The sequence below is a fragment of the Colias croceus genome, chromosome 16 (assembly GCF_905220415.1).
Source record: "Colias croceus chromosome 16, ilColCroc2.1".
In the NCBI taxonomy this organism is placed as follows: Eukaryota; Metazoa; Arthropoda; class Insecta; order Lepidoptera; family Pieridae; genus Colias; species Colias croceus.
The window spans coordinates 2,640,070-2,664,865 of record NC_059552.1 but is presented as its reverse complement, the minus strand read 5'-3'; the positions used below and the strand labels follow the sequence as shown (position 1 = coordinate 2,664,865).

At 34.9% G+C, this 24,796-nt stretch overlaps 1 protein-coding gene and 1 non-coding gene across 2 annotated transcripts in view; one reads left to right on the top strand and one right to left on the bottom strand.

The window, feature by feature from the left end:
* Positions 1–24,267, top strand: part of LOC123698331 (furin-like protease 2) — a 214,562-nt gene extending 190,295 nt beyond the window's left edge. The window contains exons 3-14 of the mRNA XM_045644914.1: positions 7,521–7,625; positions 16,495–16,668; positions 16,906–17,040; positions 17,123–17,430; positions 17,503–19,287; positions 19,371–19,604; positions 19,943–20,101; positions 20,508–20,647; positions 21,447–21,702; positions 22,056–22,150; positions 22,467–22,630; positions 22,974–24,267. Coding sequence (XP_045500870.1) covers positions 7,521–7,625; positions 16,495–16,668; positions 16,906–17,040; positions 17,123–17,430; positions 17,503–19,287; positions 19,371–19,604; positions 19,943–20,101; positions 20,508–20,647; positions 21,447–21,702; positions 22,056–22,150; positions 22,467–22,630; positions 22,974–23,132 — 3,714 coding nt within the window. The 3' untranslated portion in view covers positions 23,133–24,267. The remainder of the gene's footprint in view (positions 1–7,520; positions 7,626–16,494; positions 16,669–16,905; positions 17,041–17,122; positions 17,431–17,502; positions 19,288–19,370; positions 19,605–19,942; positions 20,102–20,507; positions 20,648–21,446; positions 21,703–22,055; positions 22,151–22,466; positions 22,631–22,973) is intronic.
* Trnag-gcc lies at positions 2,191–2,261 on the bottom strand. Its single transcript has one exon. It is a non-coding gene; the product is annotated as a tRNA-Gly (tRNA).
* Positions 24,268–24,796: the final 529 nt, after the last annotated feature.

Below are 24,796 nucleotides of genomic sequence, written 5' to 3'. Positions count from 1 at the left end.
ATCTTATTACATATACAGAGATGTACGTAACAAAAATAGTCCATTATGTGCAAGCCCCAGAGAGACGGCGGCGCCTAAAATATTTTGTAGATCTAAAGGTGTGTATAATGCGGTAATGTCGCGCAGGTGTTCAGTAAAAAGTCGCTTACAGTAATGGACGGACAGACATTGTGCACTAGCCTTTACTTCTTTTCTGTATTCAGTATTTTATTACTGCATTATTTTATATTGCCAGATAGGCTATAAGAAGATGTCTATTTTTTACTCTAGAAGTTATTTTTGACGATGCCTTCGCAGTTTTTATTTAAAGGAATAAAGGAAAATCTCTCTAATCTATTTTAGCGCTAATATAGATTAAGAAAAGGATTCTTTCTTGATGTTGAAACAGTTAAAAGTAGATTTTATAAATAGACGGTGACCTTTAACTTTAAAAGTTTCTACTGTGCAGTGAACTGTAGGGGTGACTTGTTTATCATTGTTTTGCTTGAGTTTTTATTTGATACACTCCGTATAACATAATGACGGTCTACGCTTCTAATATGATAAACAGAAAGAATTGGATTGCTTGTTTTTTGAAGTGAAACTTACGATTTTAGTATCTTTTAATTTTAATCTTGCCAAAGAAGTTTCACTTCTGACACGTGTGTTCAGCAAACTCGGTTTTTTTTTTAATCAACGAACCTGCCCCCCTACCCAAGTGGCTTTCTGTTACGTTATCTACAGCTTATGTCAATCTCATACATTCGTAGTCTATTCTATTGAACGCTACGCTAACAGAAAGCCACTTGGCTAGGGGGGCTGAACTCTACTTAGCCGATTTTGTAAATTATTTCATCAATAATCAAGAAATGTATATTTTTCCTTTATACCTATCAGAGCCTGACTACTTTCTTTTTATAATTATAATTATATAATTTTTTCTTACGAGCATAACAATATGTTATTATTTTTTTTATACTATAAAATGTAAAATTAAACGCTTTTTAATTCAGTTTACACATCTGTGAATATAATTTTAGAGATATAATAAGAATTTGCGCAATGAATTACGATATTCATGCACTCTCTAACGATAGGTATTCTCCGAGGACAGCAATAAGCTATTTATTTTAAATATACAATCGAGCGTCACTATTTATTCGACAAATATTTGCAAAAATCAAAACAACGGAGTGGAAAACATCGGTTTTGTTTACTTTTCAAGCTCGGCTGGAGGCTTGTTTTGCTTTCTGAACGTTAATTTTTTTTATTTTGTATAAAATTTGTTTTTTGTTTATTGTAGGTATGGGTATTAGTCGATATTTTATAATGGGTATTAAGAAATTGCGATGGTATTGGTGGGAGGTGTATATAGGAAGAGTTGGTATATTAATATTAAGATATATGAGCTAAATATTAATAAACAATATGCACTCGCAATTATATAAATCGGTGGAGAAAATTAACTAAAGACAAAGAGCACTTAATATAACTCGGTTTGCCAGTCAGGTAACAAATATTCGTGCTTAGTAACTGTTACAGAAGCGGGGTACAGTACAAATGATTAGTGTTATGTGACCTACCGAAAATTGTATGGAAATTAGCAAGATTTGAAGTGTCTAAGCCTAGAAAAGGTCTGTTTAATCATTATTTAAAAAAGGTTGACATAGTTTTAGACGCATAGGTATAAGAATATATTATATACGGTCGAATTGAGAACCTCGTCCTTTTTTAAAGTCGGTATATGATTGATGATTTCTTAACAATATAGCTACTACTTTCATGAAATTCAATTTATGATATCTATATTTTAGCTAAATTTCGAAATAACTTATATTTTAAAGTACTTATTAAAGGTTTAAAATATTTCAATACATTTTGTAAGAACAAAATAATTATATCGTTTATATTTCAAACATTGTTATAGTAATACGAGTATATTTGCGCAAGTGTCAGTCACCACTCACCTTACAGTCGGTTGGATAAGTGAATGTGCACCATGAATACAAAATTCAAAAGCGAAATTTGAATATTGCCCAAATGTAGTACTAAATTTCGTATGTAACTGTATCCCTTTCATACATATTAAGTTTTTGCTAGCGGAATATATCGGTTTGCGGTTTGTTGTATGAAAGTGCTATGGTATTTGGAATCTTGAAAATATAAGTAATAAATTAAAAACGAAATAGAAATAATAAAGAAAAAAAAACTTGCATCGGCCGGGAATCGAACCCGGGCCGCCCGCGTGGCAGGCGAGCATTCTACCACTGAACCACCGATGCTTGTTTAACAAGTGGTAAATTTTGAAATAGATACAACATTCACGTGCTAAACGAAACGAAACAAAAGGATTTTTTTTATCAGCTGATAAGTTAGTTCAATATTTTTGTCGTTTTGGAAAGCTTCTTGTAGTGTATTTGTATTATGCATTATCTGTGGATCATAATATTTACTATGTGGGTATTTGTAAAATAAATGTCAGTCTTGATTCTAGCCGGTGTACGTTATTTATTCCCGTATTGATTCCCCCAATCTTCTAATAAATATAACACTTCTCATTGGCTAAACCTATATAGTCGATGTCTTTTTAAATATTCTTTATTGTATGTGATATACTTGTTTTAAGATTCAAACTTTTTCCTCTTTATGTGATACGTCTACATTTGATTGCGTCATAGTACAAACCTTAGTTGTTCTATTCACCATTCACTGAATATGGATAGGGAGGCGAAGAGGGGAATTTTCTGCAATACTCGAGCGTGGCAGTTTAAGATATGAGAGATACCTTAGACCTAATAGAACAACCTTGTTAACTATTTAGCTCTTTAAGTAGTGACGCGCGCCCAGGATAGACGATCAGATTAGTAAAAAAAAATCGATAGTCTGAAATACTCGAGCGCGTCAGATTAAGATATTGGGGGTTGATTTTAGTGTTTTAAGACTAAATTTAACTAATCTGACGATAAGTCCTTGACGCCGCCAAGTTATAGGGTCGCGAACTTGTAAAAAAAAAACGTTAATCCGGCATTCTCGAGCGCGATTGTTTTTATTTTTATTTTGAAGAATATAATCTAAAACTTACTAAAAATACAAAATCTGCCGGTTTCCGCGTGACCGGAAGTCTGGAGGAGCCATTTCGTCTTCCGAAAAACGCGTTGCAGTATATAAGTCGCGAACGATACATTTTACAAAAAAAAAAGTTTGAATAAACAAAAAAGGTAATTTTATTTTACACAAAAAAGGTCTTTTTACATTTTTGTCCAAAGTTAAAACTTTTTGACTTGAAGCATCATAAAAACTCAAACTCCCGGTTTTTTGAGTATATCTCGAAAACTGAGGGTGTTAAGAAAAATTGATATGAAATAACGATGATTAAAAAAAAGAAACTCTCAAACCTTTTTCGGTCAGATTAAGAGAACCCACCAACATTTTTGTCAGATTAAGAAAATATGCTTTCAGGAGACCGAGATAAACCTCCCCTATGAAAATCTGACGCGCTCGAGTATTTCAAAAGGACTTTTTTTTCTGCATTTTCAAAAATTCATCGTAACTTATCGTCACGCCGAAATCGTCAGTTTTTTTAAGGGGAGCTTCCTTGGGGCCTACTTAACACCCCTTCCGAAAATCTGACGCGCTCGAGTAAATTTTTTTTTTGTGCATTTTTGACGAATTAATATGCCTAGCCCCACCACGCAAACCGGCAGATTAGTATACCGTTGTTATCAGAGGCACTTGGGGCATACGTAGTATGAATATCTGACGCGCTCGAGAATGCCCAAGTAACTATTTTTTTTTACATTTTTGAAAATCCGTACACGCCAAACCCACCGCTAAAATGGTTTTTACCATAGAAGCTTTTCTTTTCGAAATTATTTTATCTATCGATTTTGATAAGTCTCGACGGCGCCGTTTAATTACGCCATTTAGCTACCTCGCCTCCCTATCTAATAGTAAGTCTGGATGTAACGACGTCTAATGATCGTGTAAGGTATAGTACGGTGGAGGTAAAGCTTTGTGCACACTACACGGTGTTAGATGCATGATAGTGGCGGCAGCTTATTTGATGCAACTTGTCAATTGCAAGAGTTTTGTGTGTTTATGAAAAGTTATGGGCTTGGGGTTTGTTACATTGTGATTAATTCAAGTGAAATGATCTAACATTAAATGCAAGAGCTCAAAATATAGGCGTAGATATATAACAATAATAAATTTTACTGGAAATTTCACGCAACACCATACAGCCTAACATAAAACACTCGATAGCAATTTTTTTTTTATGTATTTAGAATGAAAGCACTAAATTCAAGTTTAGTTAACGTTTGTACAGCAGCGGAAAAGTATTGCTGTTCCCAAAAATTAAACACATTACACGTTATCTTACATCTTGAAGCTCGGTGCACTGATACAAAGTTCACGCGCTGACAAGGGTCCAAATCAGAGATATTAATTTGTAGGGTGCGTTGTAAATTAACCGTCGCGAGTTGGTAACCGAGTTACCCGGTCCGGGCAATTTGTAAGGCCGGCGAGCAATAATTTTCGACTCTTGTAACGTGTGCCCGGATTAAAGTAATACACGGATTAAGAGCGTGCGTGTGGACCGGGCTTTACCGTAAAAAATTGTGAGCGTAATTGCTAGGTTTGTGCTCTTCGATTTGAATGAAATTGAATTTAGAATTGCATTTCTGTTTTTGAATTTTGCTATCTTGTTCACGAATAGTTTGTATTGAGTGACTTTGGTGAGTTTGGAGAGATTGATATCACAATATACAGATACATACAGTAAGGAAACTTCATACAAAATGTTCGAAATGGCTCCCCCCCCCCCATAAAGCGTGTTTTCGAGGGTATTGAGGGGGATCGATAGTAGCGGGTGACACATCCACAGATTTTGAATATAGTATGGAAAAAAGTTTAAAGTGATGTCATTTCACATTAAATAAATATCGATTGTTTCAGTTTGTAGCCCTTTCAATAAATATATATCTGTATCGTATCTGACTACAAGTTAAAAAGAGACTATTTTTTAATTTCTATAGATATGGCAGTATGAGTTTTAAATTATGTTGACATATTTTCTACCAAAATGATAGCTACAAATAGTACCTATTAGGAGTCCAGTCTGTTTAAAGACCGCATCTATTTTTTACGCAATCTAGAAGAGCACGAAAATCTAAAAAATGGAAACCTTAAAAAATCTTGTTTAAATTTATGTGCATAATTACGTAAACATTAGGGAAGAAAAAGATAGATATTATAATAATTATTGTATTTTTATCGATACGTGACTTTACCACTTTGTCAAGCACTAAGCCTGTCAAACTATTTTCTTTTTCATCCTAAAACAAAAAGGTTATATAAAAGGAGGTTCTATGTTCGTATAATAATAATTTTAATTTATTTTTGCATATTTTGTGTTTTTTAATTTAATTTAATTTATCGTTTTAAAAATAATTTAGTAGGTATACCTACATACAAGTATTGTTAATTCTGGTTTAAAATAATTATTGAATACTTATATGTATCATACAAATATCAAGTATTATAAATAATTTAGGTAGGTACCTACATTAAAATAGCCTTCGGCGTCCAAAAAAGACAAGATTTCGAAATATAGCACTGAAAAAAACGTACCTATTTACTTTTACAAGGTATATATTTTATTGAGATTGTTTCTTCTTGTAAATTCATATTTAGGCTACACCATTTTTTAATTTTAACGGGTTTTAATCTCAAAATTACCACAAAGTCAACTGTGAAAAAAAGCAAACAGAAATATACAGGCCGAATTGATAACCTCCTCCATTTTTGAAGTCGGTTAAATATCAAAAAGGTAACAGCCCTATAGCTATACGTCATAATTTCATCGCAGGGGCTTAGTTTCCTAACTGTATGTACGTAGTACATATCTGTCAACTGTGTTGATATTCTGCCTGGATTTTTTTCATGCATATTTGTCTCAAGAATTTATCACGGTCGTTTACGATAGTAAATATTATACAATTAGGTACATAGCCTGCAAGATTGTTATTCTGATAAATCAAGACGTTATTTAATAATGATATAAGCTTTCATAATTACGTTCGTCAGATCACTACTAAATGAAATGTGCTATAAATTTCTCAGAATTCATCTTTAATATTTAATACGAGTAACCTTCACAAACTTAAACCTGTTTTAATACTTCTAAATACTTGGAAAAGCTATTATTTTTTTGTGCGACTTTTGTCTACAAAGACATGTGATCCAATTTGTACCTTTCATTATCTTATAAAGAGTACCTTCATACATTCCTATCTTTTATGTTTTCATACAAGAAAACAGAGCACAAAATAAACGTTTAATTAACTACCTAGTACAGAGCGGTTCATAAATAAATTACGAGCCCTGAAAACGAATAATAGCCTTTATTTATGAATGTTTAAAAAAAAATTAAACAAATTTATGTTAAAGCGAGATAAAGCCGCCACTGTCCGGCGGCTGTGAAATATAAAATGGAGGCACTTAGCGGTCGGTATACGTTTTTACTATTTCACGTTTTCGAGCTTTGTAGGTACATACTTAATTGTTATGTGATTGAAATGGATTTCTTTATCAGGGCTCGTATGAAAGAGTACTTGTAATGACCCAGCGGTGGCATAAGAGGCGCTGGCTAACTCGTGATGTAAAGCCAATTGCATTAAATTATTATGGTGCACATAGTAAGTGAATTTTAAGTTATGTAAATGGTATGTATTGGTATGTAAAATCTATCACGATGTAGAAATATAATTATTTTAGTTCAAAAATATCAGTTTCATTTTTCCACACTCGATAGGTACTATGAATTCTAAAATTACGTTGGTACAGTTTCCTTTATTAGATGTAAGTATTAGTCCCATTTCCTTTTGATTTTGGCTCATATTGGTAGGATTTGTGGTAAATATTTTATGAAATGACAACCAAAGAGGAACTTGTAAAAGCTGTAAATTAAAGCATAGGATGCTTTGTTAGTTTACCACGTTCATTGCAAATAATACCACCATCAAGCGATTGCTAAAAATAAAGAGCGCAACATTGACTCGAGAAGTTTATCGTGCCTTTTTTCTACGCCGAGTCTGTGAATAGGAGTTTATTTTAAACGAAAGCCAATAAAGTCGGCGGCTCCAATGAAATAATCGGATCCGGCGCAATCTAATTTATTAATAGCAAATAAAAGCTTGGGCGCATCGCGCAATGATTGGTGGAAACGGTTGCCAATTGTTTGCTTTCGATTCTATGTTCCATATTCTTTTTCGTTTGTAAGGTAAGGGTATTGCTGTTTGGTTTGTTTAAATGCGGGATGGGTAATGGTAGAGTGATAAATGTTTGCAAAAGAAGACACAATCTCAGCATTCTAGAATTGTACTTTTGTAATTTCATGATAATACTAGCTTTCCGCTCGTGGCTTAACCCACTATGTCTAAAATCTAATTATAACCTATACCTTACTATAAAAATAAATTATATACTAAAACGTTCCATGAGAATATTAAATATTAAATAGTTTTTTTTTATTGTTACAGATTGGAGCACTGAAAGACTACTACTTATTATCTCACCACGAGGTTCACAAGCGGTCCACGGAACCGAACATGGAGCATCATCGCAAGTTGACAGAAGAACCACAGGTATTTACAATTATATATTTTTAATACTTTCTCCTAGATTGTCTAGAATATTGGTGATTCTAAGTTTGTTAGTCTCATGAGAAGGTAGTTGATGCGAATTTTGGTTGGATTAAGAAAATTTAATTCATATTATATATATTTATAATTCATTTCTATAATTCAATAACATATTAGAATTATTGATCAAACTAAAAATATTGTTACGTTTTACCCCTGATGTAGGTACCTAAAACCTGAAAATTCATTTTCCTCAGCCTATGGGCTTGTAACATAAAATAACTCTTTTTCAAATTTACCAATCTAGACTCGTTTAATAATTAATTCCATTTGTATCAAGATCGTTCCTTTACAGCGAGAATATCAAAAGTATCGGTCCCACTCCGTTGCTCGGTGTCCCAAATTTCAGATGTCGATATGAATCTGAGATTATGAAGTGATAACAAAAACTAATTCACTTAGTTCTTTGAAATGCTTTTAGCGCTGACGGCTGACTATCCTCTATCGAATTTTATTTGTTCGCGGTGCATTCAGGGCTGCCAAAATGTCGTTAACCGGTTTGGCAGGATGGTGCCGATATTTTAGATAATATAAGAGTTTGGCTCACACTTATGTGTTGGTAAATGGTTAGGGGGAATTGAATGCTCGTTTATAGGTTAGAGCAATGTGGTGTGAATCAAAAATTTTAGTACAAATATTCAGGTTATTAATGAAACTTTTGTTGATGGCGTTGTGCGACACGGATCTTTTTAGTTTTAAGGAAGACTTGTTCCGGAAGGTGAAATGAAAAATGTATTACAGTACTTATTCTTGTAATGTAAATCGAGTATTTTTCTTTTCGAAAAAAATATCGATACTTGGCCATAGTTTGATGTCCCTGTATTTTCTAGACAGCAAAAAAAAATTTTTTTATAAAACTCGTTTTGGTTACCCTATTTTAAGCTTCAATTTGAAAGCGTAATAACATGTTTTCGCTATCTTACGATTTGATAGAGATCGATATGCTTTATCACGAATTGAAACTAGACTAGCACAATACGAGTAATTAGAGATAATGTCGATAGAAATCTGAGTTCTCTGAGTTTAAAGAATTAATTTGAAATTAAGAAACGAAATTTTATCTCTTCACTGCAAATAGGTTGAGATATCTATAACCTTTTTAGATCTAGTTGTAATTGATAACCAAGAGATAAAATTCGGATTTTATAGCCATAAATAAATCCTCTATTTTTATTTAATCTAGTTTTATCTAAACTAATCTACACTAATAATATATAATATAATATTATAAAGAGGAAAACTTTGTTTGTTTGTTTGTTTGATTGTAATTAATAGGCTCATAAACTACTAGACCGATTTTAAAAATTCTCTCACCATTCGAAAGCTACATTATCCACGAGTAATATAGGCTATATATGTATTATCACGTTAAGACCAACAGGAGCGGAGCCGAAACCGCGCGGCACAGCTAGTTATACATATATTTGAAACCTTTTCATTTCGAATAATTGATATTAGGTAATTAATGATAGGTATAATTATTATATATCGAGTTTTAACTCGTATAAGAAAACTAAAGCTTAAATTAATAGTATGGACCGTAAAATATGTGCATAATACTAATTAATGCTTATACTAATTTATTTGGCAGTATTTATATGTGTAAATGAAGCATAAGCTATGCAAATTTTGTTTACTCGTATGATATATAGCTAAACTATGAATGCATAAATTCTAATTGGAAATCGAAATTTATTCAGATATGTAATGATGAATTCTTTAGATATTCCATGTTAGATAAAATATTAATATATTTGAGGGATGATTTAAATGAATTCATCCTACTAATATTATAAATGCGAATCCAGGTTTTCCTTTGCAAACGCGGGCGAAGCCGCGGGCGGAAATCTAGTTCAATTATAAGCTTTTATAGATTTTATTAAAAAATGTTGCAATGTTAAATATGTGAATATTAAGTTTTGAATTAAAAAATTGAAAATAATTGAGTACTTCCACGCTTTAAACAGCCAAGATAAAGGTCATAATAAATTAAAATCCCTAAACTCTACAGTTGTAAGGATTTATATCCTTCAGTATACAATATTAGTTCGAGAAATCTTAACGAAGTTGAAAATTACTTGTTTAATAATATTCTAGAAATATCTTTGGCTTTTTAATGAATATAGCTTAAACGAATATGTATTAACTTAAAGTAAATGCTATTGCATGACAAATTATATCACCTACATTAAAATTTACTTATTTATTAATAAATAAAAAGATGAACTCGCATTATTTATCTGTTAATAAAAACTGAAAAAAAAAACATATATTATTGTATGTATTTAAACAAAGGTTTTTTATTTATTTATAAATAAAAAGTTCTCATTCCAGATCGGATATTATTGGGCCCGCTACCACTAAACATTTATGGGCCGGTACTTCGTAACAGAAACGCCTAAGACTTGAATAAAATAATAATATAAAAATTTCCGATAGTTATGTGGTGATTTCTATTCTACGAGACATTTTATTGTGTTAGTTTGGCTCAAGCGGTGTTTCGGAGACACGTCAATTTAACTTATTTATTGGTATTGTTTTTTTGTCAAATTCGATTGAAGTTATAATAACTATGTACCGATTCTCTTTTGCGCAAAAGCCACCGTTTTACAATTTGAGTGTTTTTTTCATATCGATTTACTTTCGTTGATTTGTATTTCGTATTTATTGCTACGTTATTAGAGGCTGATAAAAACGTGTTAAATATTATTTATATACTGTTCTGTACTAACAATTTTAAATATGTATATTGTATAGAGGAGATAGTAACGTCAGCTGGTTTCAAATTATCAAGAAATTGTACTAACTCTCTTTAGAATAAAGTGAATACTTACTAATCTTCTTATCCCTGCTCATCGTTTTATATTTTACATTTTAAAAGCGTATTCTCATTCTAAAACCTCACTATAAATTGTTCAGTGTAAACGGTTTGCGAACTGTCGCTTTAATAATCCCGTAAAATGGTAATAAAGCTCTCTGCTCTCTAGAATTATTCAAGTATTCGTAAAACGTATACACTAAGCATTAGTTTGGGTTGACTGTGCTGTTTATCTAGCAGGATAAACCACGTATGTTTGAGTTTAGATTAAAACTAATAATATTTTAAAGAACACATTTGTGTTTTGTAGGTTTGTAATGTTTTCACACAAAAACTACTAGATCGATTTGAATAATTCATTCATCAGCAGTAAGCTATATTTTTCCCGAGTCACATAGACTATGTTTTATTTCGTTTTTATTCCCAGTGTGTCCGTGTGGAGCTCTAGCTGGGTCAAGCTAAAACTAAACAAATAGATTTATATGGAGTTATTTTTTAATCTCTTTCAATTATTACTTAACATTAAATGTTCGACACGTGTACGAACTATCAATACACGTGTTTTGCGGAAGAATGAAGAAGGAAATAACATTTGATAGCTTCTTTTGTATTCCCAAATTTCAATCAATCCCGCCTTGCAAATTGCACTTACAGATTACCTGTATCCCACCGATAAGAACTAAGCACATCACACCTTAATACTGATACATAGAGGGTGGTAATACCCTGACTAGTTGCATCAGGATATACATTTCGGCGGTGGCCACTAATATTCTAACGCAGCAATAACTAAGTGGATTAGGCCCTCACTCGGCCGCAGGCGTGAAGCTCGTTCGGTGGCCGAGCCCGCGGTATTATCCATGTAACCTTAATTGAAGGCAATGCACTAGGTAATGGCATTTGCTACTCAATCACGGTGTAATTGCTTCGCTATATACTTGAGGTTGTGAGGGAGTGTGGAGTAATAGTTTTACTGGACTTGCGATGAGAGAGTGGACGAATGTTTAGTTGTAGAGTAGGAACGTAAAGCGTCTTTGCATTTAGTTTGCAGAATTAATGAAATGTTTGCTATTTCCGTTTTGAATATTTGCTTATTTTTATATCAGTTGCAGTAATAGCACAGAATACATAATAGTAGCTAAACGCTACAGAACGGACACTCTCCGCCTCCCGCCAAAATTAAACACTTACCTCACCCCGCACGATCAGACATGTTATGGTACCCATTTCCCCGCAAGGACGATACCAACGACGTCTTAGACGAAACGCAACGAAGATTGACAACATTAATCAAATTGACATAAAGTAATTTTATTATTTTGGATTTGTGATTATCGTTTTTCGTAGAAAATGGTTAAATATTGTGCTGTTTACGGATGTATTTCATCAGAAAAACGCGAATTTTTTTTTACGCTAGTCACAAATGTGCCAACCATAAAGCGTTAACACACACATTTGCAGTCTCTACAGTGTGACTGTCAAAACAATCATTTTGTATGGAGTGTCCGGGGTGTGGTAATAGTAAGATTACATCGACGTTGACTAAAATGAAATTGTCAAGTTTGAAATAAATGTAGAAGAGGATATTAATCTTATGAGAGAGCACTTGAAATAACTAGACATTCTACAACATGAATGATCTCATGAGACAGTAACAAGAAATTAGTTTCGGAACATGTTTTAGATATAGCTATAAAAGTAGAGATAAATCTGTAGGGGATTGACGGCATCGGAGACTAACAAAAAGTTAGTATCGAAAATGACGTGTCGGATATAAAACGTCCACTTACAATAGTTCTGGCGGTCGGGTCGGAAAGTTTTCTTGTGAACCACATCCATGGCGATGGAATCTTTTGTGCGCCGATAGCTGTAAAGCATTGTGCACACTGACAATGTGGCTAACGCCTCGCTTCCGGCTTCGAATGCGTCTGACGGTCGCGGTTTTTGTTGTTTTGTTTTTTATTGGTGTACAATGTGGTGTGTTGTGAAATTGGGGAACGTTTCTAGAAGGAGATATGACAGATACAATATTCTGACAATTTTTAAATCTGATTTGTTAGACCAGATGGGCAATGGGGTTTTAATCTAAGAGGTTTAAAATTTCTTCCCTAATTGTCTGTCTATTCGCTTGATACGCTTAATAATCATATTAAGGTAGAAAATTTGATGGTATAAAATATATTTAATCAAAAGAACCACCAATAAATAAAAAAAAAAAAACAGAAAAACATCCGAAAATTGCAATCACATCCAGAAGCTGCGTGACGAAACGTACATTGTAACAAAGCCTTAGCAAACTTGGCCGCTCCGACCGCCTAATAAAACTAAGGGGCGGTTCCATTCCAGCCTTTCTCATGTTGATCACAACCACCCTCCCTACATCATAAACAACCTTCTTTACCCATTACACTGTTTATAGCTTCATAATGAACGTTATTGAGAATTTTAATTAGATTCCTGATATCCACGAGCGTGGTGTGATGAATAGTCAACGCGTGAAGGCATTTTCAAGGCTTTAATTTTTTAACACGTCATATTTCAATTTTATGGAGGCGCGTTTTTGTGTTTATTTATGTTGGCGCTTTGAGGAAATATTTGTAATTAACGCTTTGTATGAAATGCGATGCATGGAACTAAAACGCTGAATTATAAAGCAAAGGAGATGGTTTTTGAAATAATTAGAGGTTTTCCGCGCGGTGGTGATAAATTGGAATAGTTTTTTTTTTTTATTATGTTTGTACTCATCTGCACATCAAAGTTAGACGTTTAAAATGGAAATGCGTCGAATGTTAATTTTGCAAAACTTTTATAATCGCATCTATTAAGGTGCCATTAATTTGCAAGAATTCAAACTAAGTACAATATATGATTTGTTTTGAAGTTAAATTAATGCTGATCTATTCCAAGGATGCTTACTACTAAGTAAAATATTTTTATTCTGTGATCGTTTTTATCACAGGATAAAAATATATGTTTTCAAATTAAAATCTTATAATTTAAATAGGCCGAGGAAAGTCGTCGGGTAAACGTACCAATGTGCGGCCAGATGACTTTTTTGTCACAATAAATCCGAACCTTTTCTCTCGTGATGGGCTGTATTAGTTTAGAACCCTATTACGTTACTGTTTATAGGATGTGCTCCGCTGAGATGTGAGAGATACTTCGCATATACGTGTACTGTAGTGGACGTATTTTTATGCATTAAATTTGTCGTGGCAATTTTGCTTGCTTGCCGCGTTTTTTATTTTTTATTTTTATTTTTGTAATGCGTTATAGTTTTATCAGTTGCGTTGATAATATTCATAATATCACTTTTAAATTTTGTTATACTTTTTCGATGCTGGTTTTAATAAATAAAATATTGCTTGCATTCAGATTTATTTTTAGTATACAAAATTTTAAACATAGGTAATATTTCTTCACTTTATTCCCAGTGTTTCTAAAACGCGACCCAGTTATCATTGAATATGAATAGCCATATCAAAAACCCATGATGAGGTTTCACATAAAGTGTATAATTAATTCCTTTCACGATATGCGAAGCCAATCCGGAATAAAAACGAGGGTATAATAAACAAGATACAGTGCGTTTTTCACGAGGTTGTTTTTCCTTACTGTATAACTATGTTTGACTCCAATGTTTGCTCAGCTGAACGTGCTAACAAGCGCCGCTAAAACAATATGCCGGGATTTGGTTTAGGCAAAAAGTTTATCTGCACTGAAAGATAAATTGCTGTTATATGTTCGGTTGGAGAGGTGGGAGCGTTGTATAAGTTTTATGTTACGATATTTTGAAATTGAAGACAAGTGATTTGAAAGGATGCATTTGTGGCTATTTTGCCCTAGTTTTTCTGACTTGAGCTAAAACTTCAGATAAATTTTGTAGCAATTTTTCCTTTACATTAATCTTTCTAGGTAATGTCGATCCTTGGAGCTTTCTCGTTTGTAGTTAATACTAAAATTCCAATCCCTATTTACAATTTGAAGTATTCCAATAATATTCAATAAACGCAGCATATAAATGTTTGACAGCTTATGTAGTATGTACAGCAACTAGCTGGTTTAAATTTCATTGTAGCTAATTTTTGCCGGCGGTTTTGCTTACGTGCATTTTATACTTATTTATACAAATTGCTAGGTTTATTTTGTATTTCAACGACTATATTTTTTTTTTTCAGAAAAGTACCTAGTCTAAGATGTTCGTTATAAAATATAGATAACCATACTTAATTGATTTTTATCTATTTTACAGCACCATTCATGAAAATGAATTACAGTATTTTATAAAAAAATACTGTAATTCATTTTATATTTTCAATTTTCTTCCATTAGGACTACGGTTCTCTACGAGAAAAATAATGTTAGCAAGTCAATTAGCACTAAGTACTATATTCATCAAGCATGTTAATACATTTACAGTCAACTATTAATATAATAAAACTAGTAATAATTTTTAGTTTATCTACCCGATGATTTTTTACCTACACGAGAATTCAAATGGTGTCCCTTTATGAATATACAAAATATATAATTAAATCCAAATATGGATCCAAATATGATATTCAGTTTAACACTAATAAATGAATATAAGCTGAAATGACGTGATCCTGAAATGTTATGCCAAATTTGGGGCAGCGAATATCGGTTGCAAAATCCTCACCGCATTACATTACGTACAAAATACCGAGGAAAATCGGTACAAACGAGCAATGTGGGTTTTTTTATTAAATTATCCAGAGAGTAAGACAAACAGTGACGGGTCGGATGTTCCGCTTGCGTATATATAATAAATACATTTTATTTTGTTGTACTTTTGTCCCGTTTTGTTAAATCTTTTACTCGTTATTAAGAGGAATGGTAATGCGGTTTTTACCGGACGCTCTCGGATGTCGGAGCTTTTTGTTTATGTCTAATTGTGTCCCGCCGTAATATGGGTTTGTGTGGAATATAAATTAGTCTAGAAAAGTTGCCACGTTTATATACCTATTATATTGCATTTGCACCACTAGACTAAACTGACTATTATATTGTAAAACATTAGTCTAAAATAGTCGAATATTTTAATTAACCACATCATGTTATAATAACAAATTAGTGATGAAGCGTATCGTTGATTTTGATTTATGTATGCATCAAATATATTCTGTATACAAATACTAATGAAGTCTTTGGTTATACACAATTTACATAATTGGATTTAATGCGAAAACACATTAAACGTGGTGATTATGTAATACTTGTTCGTTGTAAATTCGACGTACCCATATCAAGCGTATAGAATTCAAATTAATTTTTCGCAAAATTTTACGTACTACGGTACATAACTCACGAGAAAAAGTTCACCGCGAGAAGTGGAAAATTAGTTGAGAGTTCACAAAGGGCTCGATTCGTGCAACTTACCTCGGCGGTTAAAAATTACGCCGCAATGAAACACGGCGTCCCGGTGGCCTTTCTCATGCTAATGGGAGCCCGTGCTATTTCCCCGCTGTCTATTGCTCCCCAACAACTGTGAAATTGCAGCGTCCAAAGCGCACTCGAATGTCTTGTTTAGCGCGAGAATAAAGAATTGTTCCATTTCGCCCGACTTACATGAGCCACGTACTTACGAGTTTTGAGCTGCATGCGATATTGGATGCGGGAATTAGTTTGACGACTCACGAGTCGCGTTGGAGCGATGAGTTGAGGCTTTAATTAAATCGTTTGTGACAGCGGATTTATACTTATAGTTCACGAGTAGATTAGTTTTTATAAGTTAGTGTCAACGATTTCTAAACCACATTTGTGTTTGTGTGTGGAGTACGTAACCATTGATCGAATTGATTTGTGATTTTATAAAGTTAAATGCGCTGTACCATTGTCATTCATCTCGCGTTAGGGAATATTATACAACAAGAATGATATGTTAATACGTAATCCAATACTCACCCAGTTTCTATCGATTAGTAAGATATACCAAATGAAATAAATGTATTGATAATCCCGCTTCTTCATCAGGTGAGATGGTTCGAACAGCAGCGCGAGAAGAAGCGAGTGAAGCGTGACTACAAGCCATACGAGGGTCCGCTCTGGTCGCAGCTGTCGAGGCGGCTGCCCTCCCATCGAACGAGGCATCGCGCGATCACACCGTCGCTCTTCCCTGATCCGTTGTTTAGGGAGGAGTGGTATTTGGTAAGTAATTGTCTTATGTTATGTTAAAAAAATTGTTCGTGTGGGTAGTTGTAACAGCTGATCGATAGCTGCGAGGAGTCATTTAAAATAAGTAATATAAACTTTTATAACGCTGTTTTTTTTTTGTGGGTATTTACAATTAAATGGTATAACTTTAATTAATGGCACCATCGATCATGATTATAAGAATTAACCACTGTATATAATACTTACTCGTATTTCTTTTGTTTTTATTAGAATGGTGGAGCAAAGGATGGCTTAGATATGAACGTAGCACCGGCGTGGACTAAAGGTTACACAGGAAAAGGTGTAGTAGTATCAATTCTTGATGACGGAATTCAAACTAATCATCCTGATCTCGCACAAAATTACGTAAGTATTTTAGAAGCTGTTGATTTAATGTAATCATTTTGCAAATTGTATTCTTACCGATAATATTATGAATTTATTATAGGATGCCCTTGCTTCAACGGACATAAACGGCAACGATGATGACCCCATGCCTCAAGATAATGGTGATAATAAACACGGTACAAGATGTGCTGGTGAAGTAGCTGCAGTGGCGTATAACCAGTACTGTGGTGTTGGTGTAGCTTACAACGCGAGTATAGGCGGTGTTCGAATGTTGGACGGTGTGGTCAATGATGCAGTGGAAGCCAGAGCTCTAGGATTGAATCCCGATCATATAGATATTTACAGTGCTTCATGGGGGCCAGAGGATGACGGTAAGACTGTTGATGGTCCGGGGCCACTAGCTAGAAGGTATGTTTCATTTTTTTTATTGTCATTTTAAAATCGTGAATCAGATAGATAATTTTGTATCTATTTTTGCAGAGCATTCATTTATGGAGTCACAAGCGGTCGACGCGGAAAAGGTAGCATTTTTGTTTGGGCATCTGGTAATGGAGGCAGACACACTGATTCATGTAATTGCGATGGATATACGAATAGTATATTTACATTGTCAATATCAAGTGCTACCCAAGGAGGTTATAAACCATGGTACTTAGAAGAATGTTCGTCTACGCTAGCCACAACATACAGTTCAGGGACACCTGGACACGATAAAAGTGTAGCAACAGTTGACATGGATGGAAGATTACGACCCGATCATATTTGTACAGTAGAACATACTGGAACATCAGCTTCTGCACCGTTAGCAGCTGGTATATGTGCCTTAGCTTTAGAAGCCAATCCAGACTTAACGTGGCGAGATATGCAATATTTAGTTGTAATGACATCAAGACCACAACCTTTGGAACGAGAAAATGGATGGATTGTGAATGGTGTAAATAGAAAAGTTAGTCACAAGTTTGGTTATGGATTGATGGATGCAGCCGAGATGGTTAATTTAGCTGAACAGTGGATATCTGTGCCTCCTCAACACATTTGTAAATCTCAGGAAATAAATGAAGATAAGCCCATAGAGTCGACTCCTGACTACACTTTAACCGCACGCATGGTGGTTAATGGCTGTAGTGGAACAGTAAATGAAGTCCGTTACTTGGAACACGTGCAGTGTAAGATATCATTACGTTTCTTCCCAAGAGGTAACCTACGTATATTATTGACTTCACCATCGAATACAACATCTTCATTATTATTTGAACGACCTCGTGATGTAATCAGTTCTAACTTTGATGATTGGCCCTTCTTAAGTGTCCATTTCTGGGGCGAGCAAGCAGCGGGCACATGGACTCTACAAATAGTTAATGCTGGTAAAAGACACGTAAACCAGCCAGGTATACTTAAAAAGTGGCAATTAGTATTTTACGGAACAGCTGTAGATCCCATAAAGTTACGCTCGAAACGACCACCGCCTTTCGGTTTCTCAACAGCCGTCGATGGCTACGATTCTGTCGGGGATTTTTTTTACAACACTGACGCGTTTACCAATTACCAGAACTATCCTACATTATTTGCTGCCGGATCTGATCCCGAAAAAGCAATAGCCCGTCTAGACGGACACAACGTCCCTTCACCGCATGGGGAAAGTGTCCTCGCTGATAGTAATGATAAGCGCGTCATGCATGATTGTGACCCCGAATGCGATTCCCAAGGCTGCTATGGAAAAGGACCAACTCAATGCGTCGCTTGCAAGCACTACAGGCTTGATGACGCTTGCGTATCTCGATGCCCTCCAAGAAGTTACGCGAACCAGGGTGGAGTTTGCTGGCCGTGTCACGAATCTTGTGAAACTTGTGTGGGACCCGGACAAGATTCTTGTTTGACGTGTGCTCCAGCGCATTTGTTAGTCGCTGATTTAGCCGTCTGTTTACAACAGTGTCCTGACGGTTACTATGAAGATAGCGACACTTCTACATGTCGACCGTGTGCCGTTCATTGTTCGACATGTTCAGAAAAGGCTGACGCGTGTACGTCGTGTGAACATCATCTTGTTTTGTATAATGGAACGTGCACAGCTTCTTGTCCGCCTTCGACTTATGAGACGGATGATTATAATTGTGCCAAATGTCACCCCACGTGTGATACATGTGTGGGGCCTGGACCAGCACAGTGCGTCACTTGCCATCCATCGAATTACATTTTAGATGGCAGATGTGTGAACGCATGTCCGAGCGGTTATTATGCGGACAAGAAAAGGAAAGAATGTCTCAAGTTAGTAACTCTAAATACCAGTTATGTTAAATTATCCATTTACCTTTTTGCACAAACAGTAATAAATATTTCCTTCTTTGCAGGTGCCCCGTCGGTTGCACGAATTGTTTAAGCACTTTTTGCCTCAGTTGTGACACAAATTGGGCACTGAATAAAAAAGGCAAATGTCTCCCAGTGGGCAATGATAGGTGTTCACCGAGAGAGTATTCTGATGGAAACAAATGTCGCCCATGCCACGATGCCTGTGAATCGTGTTATGGTGAAAGCGAGATGAATTGTTTGACTTGCCCGTCGCCTAACCTTCTGCAGAATTACATGTAAGTTAAAATTAATTTATCTATTTATTTTTCTGTACGAATTGCATTTGAATTAAACCTATTGCACTTCAATTTAGTATTGAATATCTAGTATTTTGTATATCTGTAGTCAATGATTTAATTCGATGGTAAATGAAAGTTTTAAAATAAAACTAGGATATTGTATAGTGTATACTTATGTTTCATTTTATAAAAGTAAGACAATTTCTTAGATGATTCCCAAAAAGATTGTTTATAAAAGTATAACTTATTTTGCGAATACTTAAAAACAAGCTGTAACATTAAGTCCATAATTAACTATTACAAATATAATAATTTAAAATATATAATTGACGTAGTTGCGTCCCGGAATGCGGGCACGGCTACTACGCAGAAGCAGGTCGCTGTGTGCGCTGCGTGCACGGCTGCTCGCGGTGCGCGTCGCGGCTCAACTGCACGGGCTGTGAGGGCGCGCTGCGGCTGCAGTCCGGCGCGTGTAGAACCGCTTGCGCTGATGGGTAAGTGTGTGATTATACCCTCATAAAAATAAAATGCAGCTTTTTGGTTATACCCTCATCTGAAAAAAAATTTTTAAAGAATGTATTCCTGTGTATGTAAGCAATATCTTACCATCTTTTTGCTAGTGGTGTTCATGTAAATAAAGAAATTTGTATTTGAAAAAAAAAAGATAATAATTAATGTTGGATTACAATTTTGTATACAGTATATTGTATAATATTCTACTTTACTGCAAAAATGGGTTTTTAAAACAATAATATATACGTATTTCTCACTTTTCATACAATAGGTAATTCGCAAAATAAAGAAGTTTTATGTTAGAAGCTATAAATGTGCCCATACTTCGACTTTATGTAACAGTCTTATAAGTTTTATACTTACTCCAAATGTACCATCCACAACCAGGTACTACGCGGACCGTGGCACGTGCGCTAAGTGCTACCTCTCGTGCCGCACATGCAGTGGGCCGCGTCGCGATCAGTGCGCGTCTTGCCCAAGCGGCTGGAGGCTGGCGGCGGGCGAGTGCCACCCAGAATGTCCGCAAGGTTAGTGAATATAGGTATAGAGGGTGGAAGAGCGTTATAAGGAAAATTTATAGGGTAATATGGCATGCTTTGTAACAAATCCGGCTCGAAGGACTACGGAAAAAAGATGAGATATTTGGGAAAAGAAATGAAAAAGGAAATATTTGAAAGCTTCTCTTCGCTTCTCGTGTTCTTAACTTCTGTACCATTTTTTTATTATCTGTTTTTATGACACAGTTAATCCATACTTATATTATACCCCTATAAAAAGGCCTTGTTTCCTCTTTCCTTGTCTTCGACCTGGCTTCACCAAGGTGAAAGAAAAATTATACTAATTTCAGTAATGCTAAGTAATCAAGATAATTGTTTTCACTAAGGAAATGACAAACCTTAAACTTAATTGAAAATGAAAAATGAGGTCAAGTGACTGCCACGTGCATGTAAACAATGCCTTCAGCGATCATTCTTAACTCAATTTTTGAAGTGGTTCATAATTAAGATGATGTTTTTTTTGTATGTTTGTTACGTAATAACTTCGCGCATTATGAATGGATTTAAATGACTTTTTCTTTTAGATGGTAAGGTAGATTATGTTTTATAAGTGGTCGTATATAATACTGTTATTGATTTAGTAAATGTAAAAAAAATCAAAAATACATAGATAATAAAAAAAATAACAACATAGATGATGTTATGGTTTGTTCAACTTTCTTTGAGGAAATTTGTATTTGTTGAAGTGAAACTTCTTTAGGCCTATGGGACTAAAATTTCAATGTCGCGTCATGGCAATACCGTTATAGTTTTTTTTTTAATTTCATAGGTTTCTACCAAACGGTTGACGGATGCCGCCACTGCCACCACTACTGCCGCGAGTGTGACGGCTCCGGCCCGCTCAACTGCAAATCCTGTCCCCCACACTTCATGTTAGATGGCGGGCTGTGTATGGAATGCCTCGGCTCGCAGTACTACGACGCGAGCAGTGGAACGTGTCACGCGTGCCACGATACGTGTAGGACGTGTTCTGGACCCGGGCAGTTTAGTTGTACGGGGTGCTCAAGTCCGTTGAAGATTGATAGGTGAGTATCTAGGGGTATTGATGTATTGAGTTGTATCGGACAAATTTTTACCATTTTTGCCTTTACTTAACTAATAAGAAATTAGAGTGAAATTTAAAGTCTCAATGCTTGTAGATTAGGAAAATTGTTCTTTTAAGAAGAACCATTTGATTTTCATAATAAAGTAATTCTGCGACAAATCGCTTTCACCGCAAAAGCCAAGTTAAAATTATGGAGCCATAAGATCTGAATCGCTGAATTAATAGTCTAATTTCTAAATAGCGGAGAAATTGGTTTTTTATTCAGAAACATGAACGATGTTATAATTTATTTATTGTATCTCTTTATAAATTTTGCTATTTATTTGTATACAGGCTAAACAATCAATGCGTGCGATGTTGTACGGACCGCGGGGTCGGAACAAATTTAACCGCAACCGAAGAATGCTGTCATTGCCATCCCGATACTGGTAAGTATAAATGTATTTTGTAGTATATGAGTTCTTTATAGATCATAACATGTTACCTACTTTATATTGATATGGGATCTTCATGTGCTTTTCCTTATGTTTGTTGAAGAAATAAAATTTTAATACTTAGTATTCAGTCTCTATAATATAGCGGCCGCGGCGTACAATAAAAAATGCTTGCTCCCATAATATAAAGTAGTTAAAAATGAATAAAAATGCATTTTTCACTAGCTAGTATTGGCTAGTGAAAAATGCAAGTGAAAGTACACAGGTAAATTGTATGAAATGAATCGATATAACCTTATTCTTTTTGCAGGGGACTGCATAAACTCGTCCGCGGCGAGCAAGCGACGTATCGCGCAGTGGGGCGCTTTGCAGAGTCCCCCGGAGACTCCGGTCAAGCCCAGCCTCAGTCCCGCTATGTTGGTGGGGGTGGTGCTCATAGCTGGTATTGTGGTAGTTGGGTTGATGGTGATACAGGTAAATAATATACATGTTGTTATAAACAATAAAAAAGGATTAGTTACGAAATAATTATTTAGTAATTTTTTTTCAACATATTATTTATATCTAAGTACATAGTAGTACTTTAAATTTTGCTTAGCTTCAATTTACATAATTTTATTTGTATAAAATGTTCTGTCCCTTATATTAAAAGTATAATCTAGCATAGAAAGAAGGTCATATTTAATAAAAACATGCTTTTTGCAATTATATTATGCGATGGGTTCGATTCCCTTCAGAGACTTGCCAAATCAGACTTAATGTTCATTATAATACCTACTATTATAATATGAAACTTGACACGTGTCCAAATTTCTAGCTGCGCTTCACAAAGCGGCAACGTCGCACGAGCACCCAAGGCGCTCTATACTCGCCGCTCACGTGCAACGACGACGGTGACGTCACAGTGCTAGCGACCAAAACGGCCTGTCCCGTCACTGAGCTAGAGAGCGAACCGCTTCTCGAACATTCCGCGTAGCGAGTGTGATACTAGCTTTATATCGATTAGGGATGGGACGTGTCGATATCGATGTTCAGTTGAGAGATGTGTCGTTTGTTGTTATATCTAAAGGCCTATTCAAACTAGAGCGGTATAGCGTAGCTATCGGTATACGAGGGTACGCGATTAGAGTCTCTATAATATACTACGTAAGAGATTTAACCGCGTACCCATCGGGATACCCAGCGGTATCCGCTACCCACGGCGGTAGCGGATACCGCTCTGGTTTGAATATGCCTTTATATAATCGAGTTAGGGATGGGGCGTGTCGATATCGATGTTCAGTTAAAGATGTATCGTTTGACATATAATTCGGTTTTTCGATAGGTGGATAAGTCAAAGGCCTAACACGCTAATGATAAATTGTAAAGACCGATTTTTTTATCGTCAACTGGTTTGTGTTTAGAATTTTATGAAATCAATTTCGAATGTTTAAATGAAACCGTTCGTAAGGAAAGAAGTTTCATTATTATTGAAATGTGGCGTTAGTGCGATAGAAAACACTCCTATAGTAATTACTGAAGCGAAAACTTATCTAAGTACTGTAATAATTTGTATATCAAATTATGAGAAACTATATTTTTTACTAAACAGCGTACGATAACACCAATAATACGGTTCCAATTTCTAGGCTATACATAAATTATCTGTATCTATAGATAGTTATGAAATTGAGTTATCTAATACGAAGGTGTATATATGTATAAGAGTCAGCCGATAGCTAGTGTGACGTCACAACGTTAGAGCGGGATAGATATATGTAATTATAATTAGGTGTAAATTGTAAATGAACAAAATGTTCGTAAACTACGGCGCCCTCTGCCGTCTACATGTGATATGAGCGCTTAGGACTTAATACGTATGGTATTCATTGCTGTTACCTTTTAAAAACATAATTAAAAAAAATTAAAACGTTTTTTAATGAGTCTTAAAATTACACAATCAACAACAAAAGGTTTCAATTGAAGTTGTTTCACTTTTTTCTAAATCGCATTGTACGCCTCTTTTATGTTATCGATAAACTTAAACATCTATTCTAGCTGTTTTACCACTTTCCCTCCAAAAGTATGAAATAAAAACGCAATTCCCTTAAAATCATACTTTCAAAACAACTTACTATACTTTATAAGAAAAAGAAACATAAACTACCCTTTAAGTAAAACATCAATACAAACAAGACTACATACTTCGAAATCCCAACTCCATTTATGAACATACACACAACCGCACCCGAAACGGCGTCACACGTTGCAGATACGAAAATTCGTTTGCGGTCAAAGTTGGTCGGTCGTAAATTTAAATTATGGCCCGCACAAAATCTGCTTACAGTGTCTTGCTCTCAAGTCAATAGTTAAACAGGAACAACTAGGTACGCAAGTTTGCGTCCAACACTCAAACTGTAGTGTACATCTGAGGCCCGAATTAATCGGGAGTGTTAATCCTTTATAATACAGATAAGAAAATTTGGGTAGGAGTTTGTGTGGAACTATGAGGTGACATTTGAAAGGATAGGTTATGGAAGGAGGGAGTAGTTAGGTAATGTATGATTTATTAATAATAATCGATAGTTTAAATGGTTGTCGTCTGTACCTATCACAATATTTTTTCCAAAATAATTTTGTCTTAAAATATGTCCAGCGAAA